The sequence below is a fragment of the Amia ocellicauda genome, chromosome 4 (genome assembly GCF_036373705.1).
Source record: "Amia ocellicauda isolate fAmiCal2 chromosome 4, fAmiCal2.hap1, whole genome shotgun sequence".
In the NCBI taxonomy this organism is placed as follows: Eukaryota; Metazoa; Chordata; class Actinopteri; order Amiiformes; family Amiidae; genus Amia; species Amia ocellicauda.
Window position 1 is genome coordinate 1214923 of NC_089853.1, and position 20650 is coordinate 1235572.

A 20650-nucleotide genomic window follows, 5' to 3' on the forward strand; every position below is an offset into this window, starting at 1 on the left:
GTATTACTTCTAAATTATTTCTTCACCTAACATATGTGTGGCATCTAAGAATATCAGGCTGGAATGGATTCAGTGTGATCTACAATTCTCAGAAAACTACCCTTCAAAGAAAAGACCCTCTTGTTTGACTGCTGCAGCTACTTTTATAACTAAAGGGAGACTGTTAAGGATCTTTATAACGGAGAATATAATTACAAGTATTTGATTGATACATGCTTTATGTGATAGAAGAACGACTCTATTATATTCTAATTACCAAGAAATTTGAGACATTTTATGAGGCATATATTCAGACTATTCAGGTGTGTAGGAAAACCAAAATGGTCCGCTGTCTCTACGAGTGGTCATTGTTTAAATTAATGTCTACGTTAAGTTAAATTAACTTAACTTATCTGATCAAGCGCAAAACACATTACAAATTAACACAAGTCTGAACTACACAAACGCAACTAAAATGCTGACGGGAATGCACCCTATCCTAATGATGACCCTATCCATGTGGAATATTTTTTACATTTCATTTTGTCAAGTCCTGTGCGAAGGGGCAGTTTGTTTGTTAAAGCTGAACACTGCAGTATATAATTAGACTGAGGCAGTTGGAAATGGCATGATCCCTGGTCAGGTTTCTCAGTGCGTCCAAGGGCTAGGGTTTCTTCTTTTTTCCTCCTTTGATGAAGTGTCGCGTAACCCATTAATGATTCAGTTGTACTGCCCAGAGCCTCATCCCACTGTGCAGGAGACAGTGGCTCCATAGGGATTCAACTCCCCCGGCCTCTGAGCTGAGCATTAAAGGAAGCAACTGGCAAAAGTAAGAACACGCAGATCATCTGATCTTGAAAGCATGTCTCTGAAGACCCCTTCACACGGGGACCTGCAGATTGTCTGTTCTTCTGTGAAATCCCCTGCACAGGAAAGCGGTACATTATACAAGTCCTTTACACTGAGCAGCAGTAACATCAACGGCAAGTTCTGGACCGGCAAAGAAGGGCTGGAGGAGAGGGCCAAGGAGCAGGCCGTGGTCTTGGAGGGCGGCAGGGTGTCTCGACTGTGTCGCAAGCCGGTGCGTATGGTGAGGCCTGTGAGCGCCGTCAGCTCAGCGGGATCCTTCCTCCAGATCAGCCGCTTACAGGGAGAGCTGGTGAGGAAGAGGAAGGTAGGCCAACAAGTACAGCTCTAGAGATGCGTCGTTTTCATAGTAATCTTCGGTGATCGTTTCTTCTTGTGATTGTTAGTAGATTGGGTGATTGGCTCCACAGGTGAGCAGACAGGTCAATAAACTGTTTTGGTCTATCACTACCATCCTGAAATTGCATTTGATGACCTTGCGGACCGATCTGAAGATGGGGTGTTCCCATGATTGAAGTGTAAGTGTCATGTGCTGTGACATTTTTCTTTGCACAGGAGTGTGAGGATTTGAAACAGCAGAACAGCTACCTGTCCAATGAGATTTACATGGAACGGATAATGATGAGGACAGAGAGCGAGCTGACGATGAGAAACCTGAGGAATCTCAATCAGGAGCTCCAGGCGCAGGTTAAAGAGGTAATCAGAGGCCCGCACTGGACTGTCTTGATTCCTGAACAAGCCATAATTTTAAACATTGAACGTTTCTATTTCTGACTGGCAAACGTTATGTTATGCAATTGATGTGTAAAGGGAGAAGCAATGGGTGAACAACTGGTTTTATTAGAATAAATATAAGGAACACAAAGGAACATATTTCCAGGTCTCTGCACTAAATTAGTTTGGTGAGGAAGTAAAAAGTTCGGCCTGGACAAGTTTTTATGTCAATCTTTTGAATTCCCAGTTACATTATTGCAGACATACCTATTTGTGTTGATCTCGCTTTTCCTTTGTGAAACCTGATAGTTGGTTCATGTGAAAACAACCCTAATGCATGCAAACATTTAATTTGTGGTAGGCGTTAAGACCAAAGGAAGCCTTTATTGCTGCTTCTTTACTACACAGTAGGGGGCAGCTTGGCCTGCGAAATAATTTGCAATGGCAGTGTATTGTTTTCTCATGTTAAACCTGGTGAATTCTGTCACCAGAAAATACCAATACGAAGTGACATCAGATTGCACCAAAGTATTATTTATATAACTGCATGATTTATGCAAGACAACCTGCAAATCCATGGCAAACATCTACTTCATATTTTAGATTTATATTTGAAGTTTATAGGAACACCTGAACAAATAATTTCATGCACAAGGATACACCGCAATAAAAGCTGAGGAGGTTACTGGTACTTTTTTGGCAGTTATTTATAGGGCTGTGATGCGTCCGGGAGCTTTAGCCTAGAATAAACGCCCTCATTACATCAGTGAAGTTCAGTGCCGTGCCAGAGCAGGGAGCACCTGTTTGTATGCACTGCGCTGTGTGTAATGCCAGGGAGTCATGTGGGTGCTATGCCATGCTCACTGGAGGCCTTCACACACTGAAGGTTTGCTGGGGCGTACAGCACTCAAAGAGAGTTACTCTACCTGATTTACTGATTTAAAATTTATACAAACACACACACTCACCACCCCCACAGCATGTACCAATCTGTGCCGTGCGCAAATGTCATGCAATACCCAGAGGAAGAGTGTGGGGTTAAAAATGGTCTGTGGGAGCCTTTGAATCTGTAGTAGGTTTTCATTTAATTCAGAAGAGCTTTGTTTTTAAATACTTTTCTTATTTACTATTCTTTAAATCGCTAACCTTCTCGTATCAGCTTGCTAGAGTGAGTAACAATGTAGTAGCACAGTTGGTTCTCCTGAGTGTAAAAATCCCACCCACTCCAGGACACACTTTTCCCTGCGCTGGCGTTCTGAATCTGAGGCCTGACTTAATGTTGCACAACAATTAAAGTTTTAACCTCCATAGTAAATATTTCCACTGCTTTACTTGATTTTCATTGTTCAGAATCTGTCTGCCATAAAAAGACCTTCTGAGAGCAGTAAGGAGACACAGTAGAAATGACTATATGATCTCCAGTGTTCAGGGTCCCGTCTACATGCCCCTTTCACCTCCTCCAGCTGAAGCAGAAGCTTCACGGTTGCCAGCAGAGGGCCAGTCTGTCTTCCCGTGCTGTGGAGGATGCCGACATGGCTAGAGCCGAGGCGGAGAAGGCCCGCGTGCAGGCCGAAGCCCGAGCCAGGGACTCGCAGGAGGAGCTGGAGCAGGCACGGGCAGAGCAGGGCAGGCTAGCTGAGGAGCTGCAGCAACTGAAGAGACGGGTACACTGAGCACCTACTCCTCTCTCACACACACTCTCTTGCTGCCGTTTAAGTCGCCTCTCCTCTCTCTCTCTCTCTCTCATGTGTTTCAGTGCTGTCTGTTGCCTAAACACTTTTGACCATAAAATGTATGAACACAATTAAGATGTGGTGATAAAAATCTAAACCCAAATGCTTTATATGGTTAAGCTGAAAACCACAATCAACATGAAAACATTCTAGGTTTCTCATAGGAAATGGAAACCATCTTCTCAGCTACCTTGCAGCACCAGGTTTTCAAACCACAAGCAACATGAATACATTTTCCACACATAATTCTTATTTAAAGGCAAAATGCATAGTCATCATAATGTATATAACTTTGCATGTGATGTATGGATAACCTTTTAAAATGCTTTTCCTAGTAACTCTGCCTAGAATGTTTGGCTTCACTAATATATATTTACATTTTATTTTATTGTATTTGTAGTTCACTGATACTCAGCTTTTGTTAGCTCAAGCAGAGAAGAATTACTTTGAAAGCAAACTGAAATTAGACCGGATTACTGTGGAAAGGCAAGTTCTTCTTGAAGAAAACCGAGACTTGGAACATGAGAGGAATGAATTGCGCCACAGATTGAAAGAACTCACTGAGGAGAATCTGAAACTCCGAGAGAAGTGAGTCAAGATTTTTGGTGGAACAGAAGAGCAATTAAATAATTGGGTTTACTCAAGTATCTAAACAGTATCTATTTCATTCACCCTGCATTTATATCATCTCAGATACACTATTGTTGCCTATGAAATATGTTGTGTCCTTGAAAGCAAATTTGTACTTTATCGAGTTATTAGGCTACTCAAAATTACTGAGAGTTGGGGGTGTTAAAACAAGGCAGAAAACACTGGCCTGCAACCGTGAAATTAAACTGTCCACTTTGATTCTGAGTGTTGGATGAAAAGGCTTCGCTCATACTTTAGAGTGACAGGTGTAAACCAGCTGTTAGGTGTCAGCTCCATTTCAGGATTACGAATTTGAAAGGATTGAAAATTGAGATTTTATTGAATCATCACAAGTAATTTAACATTGGATGTCTTATCTTCAGCTTAAGTCAGTTAGTAAAAGATTAATTAATTACATTACCTTTCAATCGTGTCTGTGATCTGATTAAGCCGAGCAGCAGATAATTACTCTCCTAGTAAAGCCGTAAATGAGTTTCCTGCCATGCAGTGGAGGTCTTGCTGTGTGCATAATAGAAAAAGTGAAAATATATATTCACTTATGTCAAATATTAAAATGTCCATTACTACATAGATCCATCTGCTGTCAACAAGCTACATCAGCTTTTCAATTATATTTTAATTTAGCCCTGGGAACTTTGTTTCCCAAAATAGGGACACTGTTCAAACCTCAGATTGTTGCAACAATGCTATTGCAAAACCAGAACTTACAACTTCTTTGACACTTGGTAAGGCTGGGCCTTGTCTGTATAGAGATGTGCTGTAGGAAAGCCCAATTGATCCAATGATAAAGTAATTATCTACAAGGAAATGAATCTTATTAAAATTTGCACAAGCAAAATGTATTGTTAAACACATTGTCGCAGGAGTCTCTGATCTGCATTGCTTTGTGTGTGTTGGCAACTCCGCTAGGGAGGTGAACTCCAGGCGCCAGGCAGTGTGTGCGGAGGAGGCGAGGGAGAGATCCGAGAGAGCGCAGCGCGAGGCTGAGCGAGAGAGGAGGCTGGCCGAACATGACGGGCAGGAGAAGAGCGCCGAGTGTCTGACATGGAGAGAGAAGCACCAGGCCCTGGCAGATATCCTCAAGACCCAAGAGGACTTAAAGTCCCAGAGACAGAATAAAGGAGTATGTCCTCCACGTCACCCCTTTAGTATTCATATAATCATATAAACAAACAAACAAACATCTATTTCTGAAGCAAGCAAACAAGAAAGGTCTACACTAGGACTAACAGTCTGACTTTAGAATACAGGTTTCCATTTTTATATTTGATTACTTTTAATTAGGGTATGGGGAGGCTTTAAATAAATTAAGCAAAAGCAAAATATAAAGAAAACACGCACATAGACACACAATAAGACTATCTTTGTGGTTTACATTTTCATCCCTGTTCCCTCTCAGTGTCAAGTGAACATCAAAAGCTATTTCTTGTGTGTGACAGAGAATGACCAGAAAATTAAGATCCTGAAAAATCAAGACGGGAGTCCAAGGAATTTCATGGTAAGAATTTAGGAGATGAACTGTGAAAAGAAACAGAGTACATACACCCTGGCATACACTTCCAAATGAAGTGTTTCAAGTCTGTTAATTCCACAGAAAATAGATGTTATGAATTGAAATGGATCAAATGTCATCTCTTCCACAGGAGGGAGAGCCAGCATATATTTCTACACCTGAAACAGGAAGTGAAGAGCCAGGGAGAAGCACAGAGAGGTAATAGCAGTGATTGATGCCTGTGATGAGATTGCCAAGAAAGCGCAGGCCTTCCATGAATTGCGTGATACATAAATGAACGTCACACACTGAGGTGTTCTTTGACAACAGAGGGAGATTATATAAGGATTCATCCAAAGCTTTATATGGCCATTTCAACATTAAAATGCATCTTTTATAAGTATATTCTCTTGCTATTATTATTATTATTATTATTAGTAGTAGTAGTAGTAGTAGTAGTAGTAGCAGTAGTAGTAACAGTAGCAGTAATAGTAATCGGTAATTCCTCTGGTTTCTGTGCCACACATACCAAGCAAATGCAATAATACAAGTAACTCTTATCCTCTCTGCATTATTTTGCTGCTCAGTGATTTTCCAGCATTATCCTACAGCCCTATATATACTTAATACACATAATGCCTGTAACTTAGTTATTCCCCTCTGGGGCTCAGCTCTCCTGTTAAATCGCACTTTATACCTAGTTGTCATTGTACAACTTGCATTTACATTGCTAGTACCCGTGTTGTTTATATTGTTTTCCCTGTGTCCCTTCCCCTGAGCTATTTTCTGACTTCACATCTTGTCTGCAAATCTAGGATGTAGGACTTGTTTTAACTATATATTTTCTTATGCACTTTGAACTTGTAATTTGTACTAAATTTGATCTGCAATTTTAGACTGTATTGCACTTTTATAATGCTCTTATGTTTTGTAAGTATGTATAAGTGTATTTTGTAAGTATAAGGGATAAGGGCATCTGCTAATAAATAAATTGGAAATGGATTAATGAGATTCACATCCTTAAAAAAAAAAAATAAGCCAAGGAAATGGGCTTGCCAATAATTTCACATTATTTAATATTTAATTCTCCTCTCCTTGATCTTTAAACCTATACATTTTAATTAAAGCCACTACATTGCCTACACCTATTTGCATCTATATAACCTCACTTGAGGCTGTGACCATTAATGGGACAATCAATGTCCTTGTGTAAATGAATGCATACAGCGAACGATTTAAATTCGGCTTCTCTTGACGCACTGTGATACAGAACATGTAAGTGGATTGTTAGATTATATTAAACTGTGACCTTCAAGAACTGTTGCTAGATTGTACACTGAGTGCACTTGGAGACGCGCCGATTGATTGTATTGATATTTTTAGCTATCGTGAGAAGCACTCCAACTCTGAACTGTGTGTTAAAAAGCTTAAACCTCTCCCCTTTCCTGTTCTGCTCCACATTCACTCGCAGAGAAAATATCTTCAGATACTTTAAATTCTAGTTTTAGTTTTCTCTGTAACTACTTGGTCTTCCAATGCAGTCAGTGCCACAGACAAACATTTGTGGATTACATACATTTCCCTTTTACACTTTTTAGCCAGAAGTGGCATTTTTCATATCCTTGAACATGTAGTTTGTGATTTCAGTTATATAAGGGATCATTTTGGTTCCTTGCACACCAGTGACCATTAAATGTATGCTTGCTTGTATTTGAACCTAGATATTATTGCTAATGCATCTCTCCAAGCAGTCACAACAGCACCTTTTTTGTTTCTAAACAAACTTTGCTTATGTTCAAACCATAAATCCACTCTTGCCCCATATTTTTTAATAAATATCAATGCTCAGTTGATGGAATGTTTTCCTGAAATGTTCAGAAAAGCACTGTGTCAAGCAACCAGAAGCAACTTTCCTTAGAAACAAAAATCAAAACAAAAAACATCACCATGGATACTTGAATGAACAGGAAGTTATGCAATTGTTTGAACATTATTTTATTATATCATGCCAAGTATTCCACAAAGGAAAGTATGTAGTACAAATGTAAATCTACCAATCTAAAAATGTTTTAAACCTAGACTACCACTGGCAAGTTGAGGTTTTTGCTATAACAAAACCCTTAGAAATAAATCATTTGTGAATTAGATCTTTGAAATAACATCAACTCTCAGCCTAACATATATTTCTGTCTTGTTCAGATTCATGTACAGAGTTGCTGCTCCATGTTTAAGTTCTGGAAGAAACTCGGCACAAGTTCATTTCAGTGAGCTCTCCCCTATAGGAATGCCCCAGACAGTCACGCCACGAAGAAACAGAAAAGTAGTTGAATATTTCTGGCTCCCAGCAGATGACGACGAATGAGGCAAAGGTTTACATGATACATCAATCATTATATGTCTACATGCAAATATGATTCCATTTGTATTCCTAATACCCAATATTCTGTATAGCTATTGCATGTCATATATACAGGGTATTCCATATAAATCTGTTCTAGTCCACACAGAACATCTTTGTGCTCACCGGATTCAAAACGCACAAATAAAGTGTGACAATGATATACACTCACCTAAAGGATTATTAGGAACACCATACTAATACTGTGTTTGACCCCCTTTCGCCTTCAGAACTGCCTTAATTCTACGTGGCATTGATTCAACAAGGTGCTGAAAGCATTCTTTAGAAATGTTGGCCCATATTGATAGGATAGCATCTTGCAGTTGATGGAGATTTGTGGGATGCACATCCAGGGCACGAAGCTCCCGTTCCACCACATCCCAAAGATGCTCTATTGGGTTGAGATCTGGTGACTGTGGGGGCCAGTTTAGTACAGTGAACTCATTGTCATGTTCAAGAAACCAATTTGAAATGATTCGACCTTTGTGACATGGTGCATTATCCTGCTGGAAGTAGCCATCAGAGGATGGGTACATGGTGGTCATAAAGGGATGGACATGGTCAGAAACAATGCTCAGGTAGGCCGTGGCATTTAAACGATGCCCAATTGGCACTAAGGGGCCTAAAGTGTGCCAAGAAAACATCCCCCACACCATTACACCACCACCACCAGCCTGCACAGTGGTAACAAGGCATGATGGATCCATGTTCTCATTCTGTTTACGCCAAATTCTGACTCTACCATCTGAATGTCTCAACAGAAATCGACTCATCAGACCAGGCAACATTTTTCCAGTCTTCAACTGTCCAATTTTGGTGAGCTTGTGCAAATTGTAGCCTCTTTTTCCTATTTGTAGTGGAGATGAGTGGTACCCGGTGGGGTCTTCTGCTGTTGTAGCCCATCCGCCTCAAGGTTGTACGTGTTGTGGCTTCACAAATGCTTTGCTGCATACCTCGGTTGTAACGAGTGGTTATTTCAGTCAAAGTTGCTCTTCTATCAGCTTGAATCAGTCGGCCCGTTCTCCTCTGACCTCTAGCATCAACAAGGCATTTTCACCCACAGGACTGCCGCATACTGGATGTTTTTCCCTTTTCACACCATTCTTTGTAAACCCTAGAAATGGTTGTGCGTGAAAATCCCAGTAACTGAGCAGATTGTGAAATACTCAGACCGGCCCGTCTGGCACCAACAACCATGCCACGCTCAAAATTGCTTAAATCACCTTTCTTTCCCATTCAGACATTCAGTTTGGAGTTCAGGAGATTGTCTTGACCAGGACCACAGCCCTAAATGCATTGAAGCAACTGCCATGTGATTGGTTGGTTAGATAATTGCATTAATGAGAAATTGAACAGGTGTTCCTAATAATCCTTTAGGTGAGTGTAGAACTGACATGTGCAATCCTCTACAAGTTCTCAAAGTAGCTTGTAAAACTTTTCCAATTGTTGCTGCTGTAAATTAAGTGAATCTCTCTAGAAGACATAGACCAGCTCAGCAGTTGCACATTTTGAGTTTTGAGCAACATATTGCTTTTGTACAAAATATTTTTATTGATGTGTGCATGAGTGTATTGGGTTTTTGAAAGAAATCATTTACAAGTTGCACAAAGGTTGTGCCTGACTAATGTCTGCAATTTCAGTTAATGTGAAAATATTTCAATTAAAATACTGCTCACCAAAAAAACCTGCCTGTTTTTTATCTCCCTAATCCACAAGGTTTATTTTATTCACCCACACCTTAATATTCCTATACCATTGTACACACAAGTGTTCACAATAATATACAAGGAAAAGCACTTAAAATTAAAGGACAAAAGTAGGTTTAAGGTTCTACAAATTGCAAACATTTTCTAAATATGAATAGAACACACAAGACACTATTTTCATTAAACTCACTTAAGCACTGCATCTATATTATACCTCAGCCATATTTAAAAGTCACTATTATCAAATTAAAGTAAGCCAGCACAAAACATGCATGGACTACCTTGCTTCACAGAAGTGAATAGTTCTTTTACCTTGAAGAAAAAAAAAATGCAATGAGCCCTGTACTCTTAGGACACATGCACAGCTCCAACACATTCACGCTGGACTTCTTAGAAATACAGAAAGTGTTGTAAATGTTTCTTGTATTTTATTTGAATTCCACAGCAGTCAAGTTACACATTCCTCTGCAATGGCCATGATTCAATAGGACTAGTAACAGCAGACAAGCCAAGAGTGGATTTTCTGGGGGCAACCCTACATTTAGAATCTTAAAAGGTTTACAAAACAATCTTCGCAAGCCTTTTAATACAATAACAGCAGGGGGTTAAGATATATGGTTTCAGTGATACGATCTTAACAGTGTTTAACTATACTGAAGGTTAAGCAATAGTGGTACCTAGAACATTTTGCAATATGTTAACCTTGCAAATTAAAAGTGGAGAGAAGGGAAAAAAATATATATATATAGATCTCACGTAAGAGAAATTGTTATGTGCAGGGATGGTACAATTTGCCCATATTGATTCCATGATTTTACTTCTCCATGCAGAAGTTTATTCACTACCTGCACCCCAAATGCTGCACATCTACCATCAAGGGTACAGGCCTCCAGAGAATGGGATAGGGGCCAGAAGGTGGAAAATTCAAAACCCAATCATTTCAATCAGTTAACTTTTTTATTCACCAATTAAAAGTTAAGACAGGTTAAAAATGGTTTGATACACTTTCTAGTGCAATCAAGAGATTACCCATCAGAACAGGCAGATTGTTGTTTCAGGAGTCCCTGAACATGCAGTAGGAAGAAAACAAATTCAAGTATCACAATGTTTGACATAGTTAATAAAAAACAGGGCATGTGAACAAAATTAAAGGTGGCTTAATTTCAGTAAAAGTTCCATTAACCTTGCCATTAAAGGTTCCCATACATCCACATCAAGCACTTTAAGGGCTTAAATTTAATCTCACAATCAGGTCATATATTGTGCAAGTAAACCAGGTTCATTAAAGACTTGTGCACTTGCCCAGGCGCTTCTCTTAAGTTTCATTTTTATTTTGTGGTTTTAAATAGGACCAGAAGATATTCAAACCCAGCACATAACAAAGCCCATTACTAGGAGGTAGAAACACAGGCAAATAACTATTAAATGTTATGGCAGCAAAACCACTGATTACAGTTTAGGATTCTTTGTAACAATAAAGGGATAAGTCAGAATATTGCAACGACTCAAGTATTACACTGAGCAAAGTGCATTTCTACAGTGTTGCTATTCAAAAAGCCCATGTAGAAAAATGGCAGCAGAACGGGTCCGCGATACACTGCCACTCTGCAAACAGAAGATGGAATTCCATGCTGCCAATATATTTTCTAAAAGGCTTTCTAAAACATAAGATGGTAATACTATGCTTAAGACCTTGCTAAAAAAAAAAAAAGACATGCTTCAGCTTTAAATAATGCGAAAACTTTACAGCGGAATGAATTTTCGCAGTGGTTAGGTAAAGGGCAGGGAGGGGAAGGTACAAGAAAAAAGTTGCATCATCGTAAGTCGTATATTCTGCTCTATATAAGGCTTTGGCTGGTTCTTCAGTCAGCTTCCTCATCAGACTCTTCCTCCTCTGCGGTTTCCAGCCAGGTCAGCCACTGGTTCACCTGGGAAGGACAGGAAAAGCATACATTACGAATGGCGTAGTCCCGGCCCGACTGCCAAGCCCAGTCAGCAGTACAATAATGCCAGGAAAGAAGTGCACATTGTGCAAACCATGCGATTTCCCAAGTCAGCAGGGTGGAGCCACTTCATTCAGAGCAGTCGATCCAATCTTAGTGCAGTTATAAAGCAGCCTTGATTTAAATGCAGTTACCTGGAATAATGCTTTTCCCTTTCCAGGGAACTCTTGTGTAATGTCTTCTTTCCAAGCAAGGAAGGCTTCTTCTTCAATTATCTCCATGTCATAGAAGTTGACAAAATAGCGCAGTAACATGCCTGAAATTGAATAAAAGCCAACACACAAAGTTAGTCCAAATTACATGTTACAAGATCATAAGGTTAAATGCTACAGCTGCACATTTCACACACAAGAGAACTGCAATTGCTTTGCAGTGAAAGGTAGAGAGCAGACTAAGTTTTGGTTTCTACTACAGTTTAAAAGGAGTCATTTGATAGCATACAAGAATGTGCAGATGCACACACAGATCTGAGATGTCATAGCACTTGCCTTTTGGAAAACCGTTGTTGTTGCAGTGAACCTGCAGTGCGTACAGGGCGCTGACCTGCAGATCAACGTGATCGTGCAGGAATTTCTGCATCACTGGCTTGAAGGCAAGCAGCAGCTGTTTCTCCTGGTCTAACTGCTCTTTGGAAGGAGCAGATAATTGGTCATCTCCTTCAGCTATACTCATCTCATGGGAAATATACTGCAAGAAGCTTAAAAAAAAAAAAAAAAAAAAGTTAAGAGGCTGCCCCAAAATACAAAAAGCAAACTACTTGGTAGGACAGGCACAACAGGTAGTGCATCAACTCCCCACTCACCTGGTCATCAGGATGTTGACAAAGCCCTTATCAGTGTGGAGCTTGGGCGAAATGTTATCTTTGATCCACTTGTAGATGGCCTGTGGCGAGGGGTCTGCCTTGATCTGCTTCAACAGCTCCTTCTCCAGCTTCAGAAGTGGGAACAGAAAACTAAGTCCTTTTCCTTCAAGGATTTCCAACATACGATCTTTATTCTGATCAATCTCTGTGTGGGGGGAGACATTCACGATGCACAGGTTAGAAGATGCACACTTCAAGTCACACTTGCCAGATGTAAATTTGAGGAGAATTTTAACTGAATGATGGGCTTCAAAGTATATTCCCCAAAAGGTAAAGCAGAAGTTAAGGAATAAAGATAACTAAATCAGAGCTATAGTTCTTGCTCTGTACATTTCACATTCTTAATACAGAGCAGTGACCAATAGTTATACAAGCCACACAGCTGTGCTACAAAGGGAGAGGAAGGAGAAAAACTCTCACCAGGCAGCATCTTCTGCATGTTGACCTTGCTTTGCTGGAAAAGTTCAGTGAGCCATTCTTTATCCTTCATCTTAGCAGTTTGTTGAAGACAGAGCAGGAAAAGGGGAAAATGCGTGCCATTTTCCAGTGGCTGTGCCAGCTCCGCTACATTCACAAGCTCGGCAATAATAGCACGGGCTGCAAACTGGGCCAAGTAGGACTTCACAAGAGGGATGTCCACCTCTATTTTGGGACACTGGTCCAACACATTAAGGAACGCCTAGAAGGAGGGGAAAAAAAAAGTTACACCCTCCCAAAACTGCTTTCCATAAACTGAGTAGAAATTCTATGCCAACAAAATTCACAAAGGCTCACGTAGCAGCAGCATGCATGGGACTAATTAGAACAGGAAACAGCCTCAATAAAAACCAACTTTGTTAAAGTGGCAATGATTATTTCTCCTGGAACAGATCCATTGATCTAGGTACATGGGAATGTAGAGACCAGCTTACAACATTTACCTGCATGAAGTTCTCCCCAGTGATCAGCCCCTCCGATCTAAGCGAATGGATCAGAGTGCTGGCGTGCTCTTTGTCATCATCCGAACGGTCCAGTGAACAAATCACGATCTTGCTCAGCATCTCTGGCAGAAAGTGTTTCGGGGCTTTCATCTCCCTAACACCACTGACGGCATCATTCATATTCTTACTGTTCAGGTAGTCTGTTACAATCACCTCCTTCAGAGAGGGGAAAAGGAGAAATGGGTCAAGTGCATTTTCATCCTGCGATGAACATGAAGAGCAATTACACATCACACAGCAGCCATACGTACAGTCATTTTGAGCAGCTCTTCTCTAGCCGGAGGAGGTCTCTTGCTATTCTTTGCAGGCTTTTCCTGGATTGGAGGTGGGTTGGTTTTGAGGCCAAGTTGAGGTGGCTATGTAAAAAAAAAAAAAATCAAATTGTGACCTACAAGCACTGTGGAAAGGAGTACATTAAAAATGAAAGGCTTTTAAGAACTCCACACATGCAGGTTTGATAAAGCCTACCTGTCCCAGGGGTGGCGTCTGTGTGCGAGGTGGCTGTGCACTAGGAGGAATCATAGTTGGTATCTGTGGCTGCAGCTTTGGCACTTGATTTTTATTCAGAAGGAATGACTGAGCCGGTCTCAGGCTGATCTGAAGACAAAGTGACACATCAGTACATTTACAAAAAAAAAAAATGAATTCAAAGTTGCACCATTATGCCCTCATATCTCATAATCGCAGTCAGCGGACCCTAGTCACCAGTTGACAGTGGTGAGTCAGCAGGGGCAAGAGAAGAGTAATGGGGGAGCAGGGAGGGGGGAGAAAAGAGGTGAAAGTAGAGAAGACTGGTACCAGGTTTTTTCCCCTCAGAATAACGCGTCTTTTTATAATCACTGGGCATTACTACACTTTCAGGGTTAGCATTTATTTTGTATAGGACTCCTTTACCTCATCTGCATTGAGCTGTCCCTTCTTAATGAACCGTGGTGGCATGTCCTTGGACTGAGCTTGCTGCTGGGATGAATGTCCCTGGTTCTGGTTATGAAAATGCTGATTCTGTCCCTGAAACACAAGCATTTAAAATAATGCAATAGCCACACAATCTAATGCTCATTACATTGCTTAACCCGTTTGCTGCTCATTTTGGGATGCAAGTTCGCCATCGCAATCCTAGTGCAAGTTTAAGTCAGACCACTGCAGTAGCTCCATGTACCTGGTTTGACTTAAAAGGCTTGCCTCCTATTTCAAACTGGGACTGTGGGACAGGAACGATGTGTCCACTGTGGCCATTGAAGAGCGGGTTTGAACGATGACGCCCCATCGTGGGAGAAAACCGATCCTGAATAACCCCCGGACCGGTACCAATCCCACTACCTGCAAGTCAAAGAACAGGATTAAATTAATGCACGAGTGACCCTTTGCACTCATTAAATATGGCCGTCACCTCTTAAAACATGCTGCAAGTCTTAAACCGGTGAATACCTGGCATCTGCCCAAACATATCCGCTAATCCACCAAGAGTTTCTCTGTCAAGTTTCAACCTGGGTGGCATAAAAGGTCCTTCCAGAAAGAAGTCAGTCCTCATTCCTTGAGACATGTGTGCAGGAATAAAAACACCCAAATCCTAAGAGGAGGGAGGAAATACATTATATACCTTTTTTTTTTTTGTATTTTAAATAGCATCATGACAAGCTTTAAAAGAGCAACAGTCTGATCCTTTCATACATACTTGCAGTTGTCTACACACAAGTAGAAAAGTTTACTTTGAAAAAAAATGTAAATGCATGCAACTCCACAAGATAAACCTCAAAGTAGCTACCATGTGCAATTTAAGCTTAAAGCCTAGCAACAAATCATAACTACAGCAAGAATCTAACAAAACATTTCAACTAAAGCAAGCAAACAAGCTACTGTATTAGTAAGAAAATACGTACGAAAAGAGTTATGCTATTCACCTTTACTGCCTCCTGACGAATCTGGTGAATCGTCTTTGGTCCATTATCGATAAAAGCTTTGCGAGGAACCCAATTGTTTTCTCGCAACTCCACAGTATCCTACAATGGAAGGCCATGGTCAACCAATGCTTGAAATTTACACCGTATGGATAAGTCATGTTATTCTAGAAAAGGATGAATGTGCAGTCCTTACCTGCAGCAGGAAACGAATCCTTGCTGGCAATTCCTTGTTTGTCATTAAGGATCGCATACGGGCAAAGTACTGATCCATTAAAGACTAGAGGGGGGGAGGGGAAAGTGCAACTGATTAAGATTAAAATGTATAGAAAACATTTGCACAAAAGGTTTTTCTAGAAATGCTAATATAGAAATTTCTGTAACCAAGACATCATACCTTGGCTTTTTCATGATCTAGTCTAGGTCCCACTGTCCTCATTATCTGACAGAGGCACTCCAAATCCTCTCCCATATCCTTAAGTTGGACTCTCTTTTTCTTTTCCAAAAGCTGAAAGAAAGAAATGTTTCACTATTTGCATGTCAACAAGCTGGCATACTTGTAACTTAACATGCCCATATTCAAGTGCATTGAACCACTAACATACTCACTGTTTTGATGCACTTATGAAGGATAGATTCATGGATAAGGTCAAGTTTGCCAAGTTCTCCAATGAATTTGATGTTCCCCAGCATCTTGATCTTGGCGATGGCACGCTGCTCCTCTTCATCAGCAGTGAGAGGGTTGTCATGTTTGTCGTATACTAGTGTGAAGGTGTGGGGGGGAAAATGTAGTTAGCAATAGGAATCGAAATGAGGGTGGATGGGAATGGAAAATAACCAAGATGTGTACTCACTTTCAACATTTCTGGTACGGTTTTCAAATTCATCTTGAAGCTTAGAAATTAAAAGTCTCCTGAAGGTCTACAAATAAATAGTTTAAATTAGTACAGCATCTCAACCTCGATCTGAATTTCTCCCCTGGATGAAATGTGTTTAAATGCTTGATTTACGTGAACTTGAACAGTACAAATAGAACACTTCTAGATGGAAAGCCCACCCCTTTAACACACAAGGGAGGATAATGTTCTCACCGTGCTTTGCTTTTGTGCTGTTTGAACGTCTGGTGATGGGCCATCAAAGTTTGGTGCATCTTCTGCCAAGCGCAGACATAGCTGAGCATATAGCGAACTATACTTGGGCTCTTCAAGGGCTTTGTCTACAATCTGAGGGGGGGGGGGGGGGTGGGTGGAGAAGAATTATTTCCATTAATGGAAAGGGTACATTTAGGGCAACTCAGATCTCAATTAAACAATGGCAGAATTCACAAGGGATTTGTGTGTAAAATATAGATTTAACTTGAAGTTAATTCCTACAAGAACAATGTGCTCCAAAGCATCTCCACCAGAACTCAACTCCAAGCAGGACGAGGTTAAAACCCTTACCAGCAAGATGATTCCTTTTAGGACGAGTTTAGAATCTACGCCCACATTCAGGAGCTCAAGGCATAGCTTGTCAAACTTCTCTGGGGTGAGCTTATTAAGTATGCTGCAATAAAGGAGACAAATGCATTACTATTGATTTTCTCCCCCCAAACAACCTTGTTCCTAATGGACCTGCTGTTCTACAAAAAATAGGCAGAGGCTCCAAATCACACAAATGCATGAGCTGCACCATTTCATTCCCAGATTCAGTACGAAGCATGGATTAAGCAACAACATAAGGACAGTAACCGACTTTACAGCCATAAAGAAAAGAAATCCAAATTATGGAAAGAGCTTAAAATGCTCCAGGTTTTATTTTGTAAAAGTGGTAGCTACACAGTTCTCCAAACCAGAGCGAGTAATTTAGTCCATCTCATGTCAAGTTTAAGGAATCTCTGTAGATTAAGTTGTATAGCATATGCACAAAACCTCATAGCATTTTGACTAGACATAAGGATTTCAAGACGACATTCCTTGCAGGGGATACATACCCTCTTACTTTCCTAAAGATTGCATCGTGTCGTTCTTTCTCGTTTGTGGAGTTGACATCTCGTCTAGTGCTTCGTGAAGGAACCCATCTCTGAACAGGCCCTGGGGTTTTCCCCAGGTACTCGCTGAAGGGAAGACAGTCAGATGAGAACAGTATATAGACAAACAGAACATGCTGAACATAACAGTACAACTACTGTATAGCTAAATAAGAACCCTTACAGAACAAATGGGTTTTCAATCAAATTGCAAATTAAACTGCTTCCTAGCAAGATTCACCATATATTTAACAAGATTCTTAAACAGGTTTTATAAATCTGTACACCTAAGTAAGGAATCAGGATTCCATTTACAATCTACCAACCTTAGGAGTTTAAGGGATTCAGAGTGTTCTTGAATGGATGTGTCCCTTGACATACCTGTTGCCGACAGTCTTGGGATAGTGCTGAGGTGCACCCCTACCTCCTCCTCCGCCCGAAGAAGCACTGGGGAATGAGAAAAAAAAACAAAAAACAACTTTAAACAAGAGCAATACATTTTGAAAAGCTGTACATTTTAGGTTTAAGTCCAAGAAGAAAATACCATGACTGATGGATGCATGAAACAAGCAAATTCAGGGAAGGTGGGGGGGGGGGGGGGTCACGTTAGGAAAGTTAAATAATCCACATTGTGGAAATCTAAATTTATAAACCATTACCTCCCTTAGCATCTACAAATAACTCAACACCAACTGGTATCTTAGACTACATTCAATTGCCCTTGGAGTGGGATTGCCATCCTATCAAATTACACCTCAGATGAATCTGATGGAGGGAAACTGCAATTGGAAGACACCTGAAGGTCTTTGTTCAGAATTTAACATTAAAAATCAAATCCATGGCCAGGATTATCTGAAAGTTAGACTTACCTGCCTTTGTAGTCAATTAAGGCATCTAGCTACATTTCTAAATTAGTGTCCATTATAAATGGACAAATAACTTTATACCAGAGTTTGAAATTAGCATCTGATCAAGGGACTATTGCAGAAATGGTCATTCAATATACCCAATGACATGACCTCAGCGGTCTTCAACGAGCCAATTGTGGTGACCTCACAGGATCCAGTCATGCAGGCACACCAACAACCCATTATTTTTGTACAATGGTTTAACTTAAACAGTGGGTTTAATTCACATGAGGAAGTACTGATTTTAACCACACCTTCAAGTCACAAAACATTAAGGGGTTACAACTCCCTTTTCAAGAGGACTACAGCCTCTATTCTTTGTCTTTCTGCAATACCACTCTCTGCCCCATTTCATGTCATGAAGTTACACAGTCACGCTTACATGAGAACATGGCTTCAGCTGCATAGCGTGCTGGAGGAAGCCAGACAGCTGCACTGAGCTTTTTCCCCAGTAAGAAATGATTAAAGAATTCAGTCCTGCCACTTTAATCTGGATTGCCATGAAGCTTTTTGACCACAAGGCCTTGGTAGGCAGTGGATAGATATAGCATTAAGGCACAAACAAAGCTGACATGATTGGCACCATACTCACATCCTGGTTAAGCTCTAACAGCTGCCTTGAACACTTCACTTACATGGTTACCAGTTGCTTGTACCCAAGCAGATTCGACAACGCTAAATAAAGGTTGACTAGTATACATTTAAAGGGACTCGCACAAACCTGAAACGAGAAGCACCCCCTTCTGCAATCACACTCTCCACTTTGGCGGCTTGACAACGAAGAATCTTCAAAAGAATAATATTCAAAGGGTGGGGTGGGGAAAACGAGCTGCGGAGAGAGGGAGACACAGGTTACAACTTCATCACAAGCTTATTACGCACAAAACTACGAAATAAAGAGTAAGTTGAATTCCCCGTGTACTGTCAAGTTACCACTTCCTTCCCACCGATACCACGACTGAGTTACACTGGGTCCGATACAGAACACGGGCGAACAGTTTAGTGTGGATTGATCCCACAATGCACTGCGGAAGATTCAGTGCTTTGCGTTTTCTAAAAAAAAAAAAAAAAAAAAAAAACCAAAAAAAACCACCCACCATATATAGTCATTTAACAATTTCATACATGAACTGCTCATTATTTCTGTAATAATGAGGGGGGCAGACAAGAAACAAAACGATGGGTGGCGCATGTAGTTCAGCCCTCCAGTGTTGCTCAGGGATGGGATTTAAGATGGAATCCTATTTCAGCGTCGTTTTTAAATTAACTATCGTGTCGACTATGACAGACAAGGGTCTGGTTTTCCACAGCAAGGGGAAAAGACGAGCTCAATCCCTGCAGTTCATTTCCACGGATCCCCCAGCTACTCCCCGAGACAAAGGCCGGCCCGGCCGCTGCGCGCACTGCCGAGCTCGACCGCACACTTTCCTTTGTGCTCGTCGCCAGGCCCCGCCGCACATCCCGGCATAAGGAAATCAGCCAATCCGCAAAGCGGTGCGGGTAAATCTGTACATTTGTCTATCGTACATACAGTCCGATGGGTCTACAGCAGGTTTGAAATCACCTCGCATTTCGAAACAATTGTTTTTTTTTTTGGGGGGGGGGGGTGATGGGGGAGGGAAAAAATAAAGTTAAAAAAAACTCTCAATATAATAATATCCATTCAAGTACAGATTTTTCTGTTTTACAAATACACCCAGGAGTTGCAGTTTTGCATAGATCTGCACGTTTTCCTCGATGGCAATAAGGATCATGGGGGGTGCAGATTTTCTTGGATAAAAACGTCTAATATGGCATCAGCCAATGTGTCAGTCGATGGAGATTAACAGTTTATGTACATGATTTTCACTCGTAGAAACATTTTTTAAGCGAACTTTTTTTTTTTTTAGACAATAGTTTTACGACATGGATGGGATTTTTTTGTAAGCCAACAATATCGAGGAGTGGAGAAGCTGTTCTACTACTTATTGGCCGTAAAACGGCGAATAAATACGCTTCGGAGGTACTTTATTTGCTAAATGCCGGTAGAACCGCTCAGGATTAAAAAAACACCCATGTTGTTCCCCCACACGACGCCATTTTCTACGATTGCGAAAAGCAAAGAAAGGAGGCAGCAGCCATTTTAGGATCCAGAGCACATACTATAATAAAATGTAATACACGTACCTTTACCGCGACAACTTCAGTTTTCCACGATGGTGTTTTCCAAACAAGAAGAAAAAAAAGAATAGGAATAAAAATGGAGGTTTAGGACGTTTTCTAACCCTAACTCAGAAAACAACGCCAATGCGCCCTGCCGCTTTACCGAAGACGAGAATCTACTTGCTGGTGGTCAACGTCATTCGTGAACTCAAATTTTATTAGCGGGGGCAGTCTAACTTATTTGCTGTGTACGTAGGGCGTTGCTCGGTGTTTGCTATCGAATCGGGAGAGCGGAACTGTATTAAGGCA

General features: G+C 40.8%; 2 protein-coding genes and 1 non-coding gene across 4 annotated transcripts; 1 reads left to right on the forward strand and 2 right to left on the reverse strand.

Moving 5' to 3' along the window:
* The first annotated feature begins 4411 nt into the window (after nt 1-4411).
* LOC136748931 (uncharacterized) lies at nt 4412-5741 on the forward strand. The gene is made up of 4 exons (XM_066702940.1): nt 4412-4436; nt 4808-5067; nt 5344-5442; nt 5588-5741. Exons 1-4 carry the CDS (start codon nt 4412-4414, stop codon nt 5657-5659), a joined length of 456 nt encoding a protein of 151 aa, XP_066559037.1. The 3' UTR covers nt 5660-5741.
* Nucleotides 5742-10478: 4737 nt separating this feature from the next.
* On the reverse strand, nt 10479-20543 carry eif4g2b (eukaryotic translation initiation factor 4, gamma 2b). 2 transcript variants are annotated; one of them, XM_066700413.1, is made up of 22 exons: nt 20366-20543; nt 18921-19028; nt 17618-17738; nt 17256-17378; nt 16726-16828; nt 16375-16506; nt 16138-16204; nt 15893-16044; nt 15681-15791; nt 15480-15563; nt 15266-15385; nt 14814-14955; nt 14545-14705; nt 14280-14393; nt 13854-13982; nt 13637-13741; nt 13326-13541; nt 12826-13084; nt 12346-12550; nt 12032-12240; nt 11678-11799; nt 10479-11468 (listed from the first exon to the last, which is right to left on the reverse strand). In XM_066700413.1, exons 3-22 carry the CDS (start codon nt 17668-17670, stop codon nt 11403-11405), a joined length of 2673 nt encoding a protein of 890 aa, XP_066556510.1. In that variant the 5' UTR covers nt 17671-17738; nt 18921-19028; nt 20366-20543; the 3' UTR covers nt 10479-11402. The 2 variants fall into 2 exon arrangements, with proteins under 2 accessions (XP_066556510.1, XP_066556511.1); XM_066700414.1 differs by having other exon boundaries at nt 15287-15385; nt 20366-20542.
* LOC136748952 (small nucleolar RNA SNORD97) lies at nt 14048-14232 on the reverse strand. Its single transcript, XR_010816672.1, has one exon. It is a non-coding gene; the product is annotated as a small nucleolar RNA SNORD97 (small nucleolar RNA).
* Nucleotides 20544-20650: the final 107 nt, after the last annotated feature.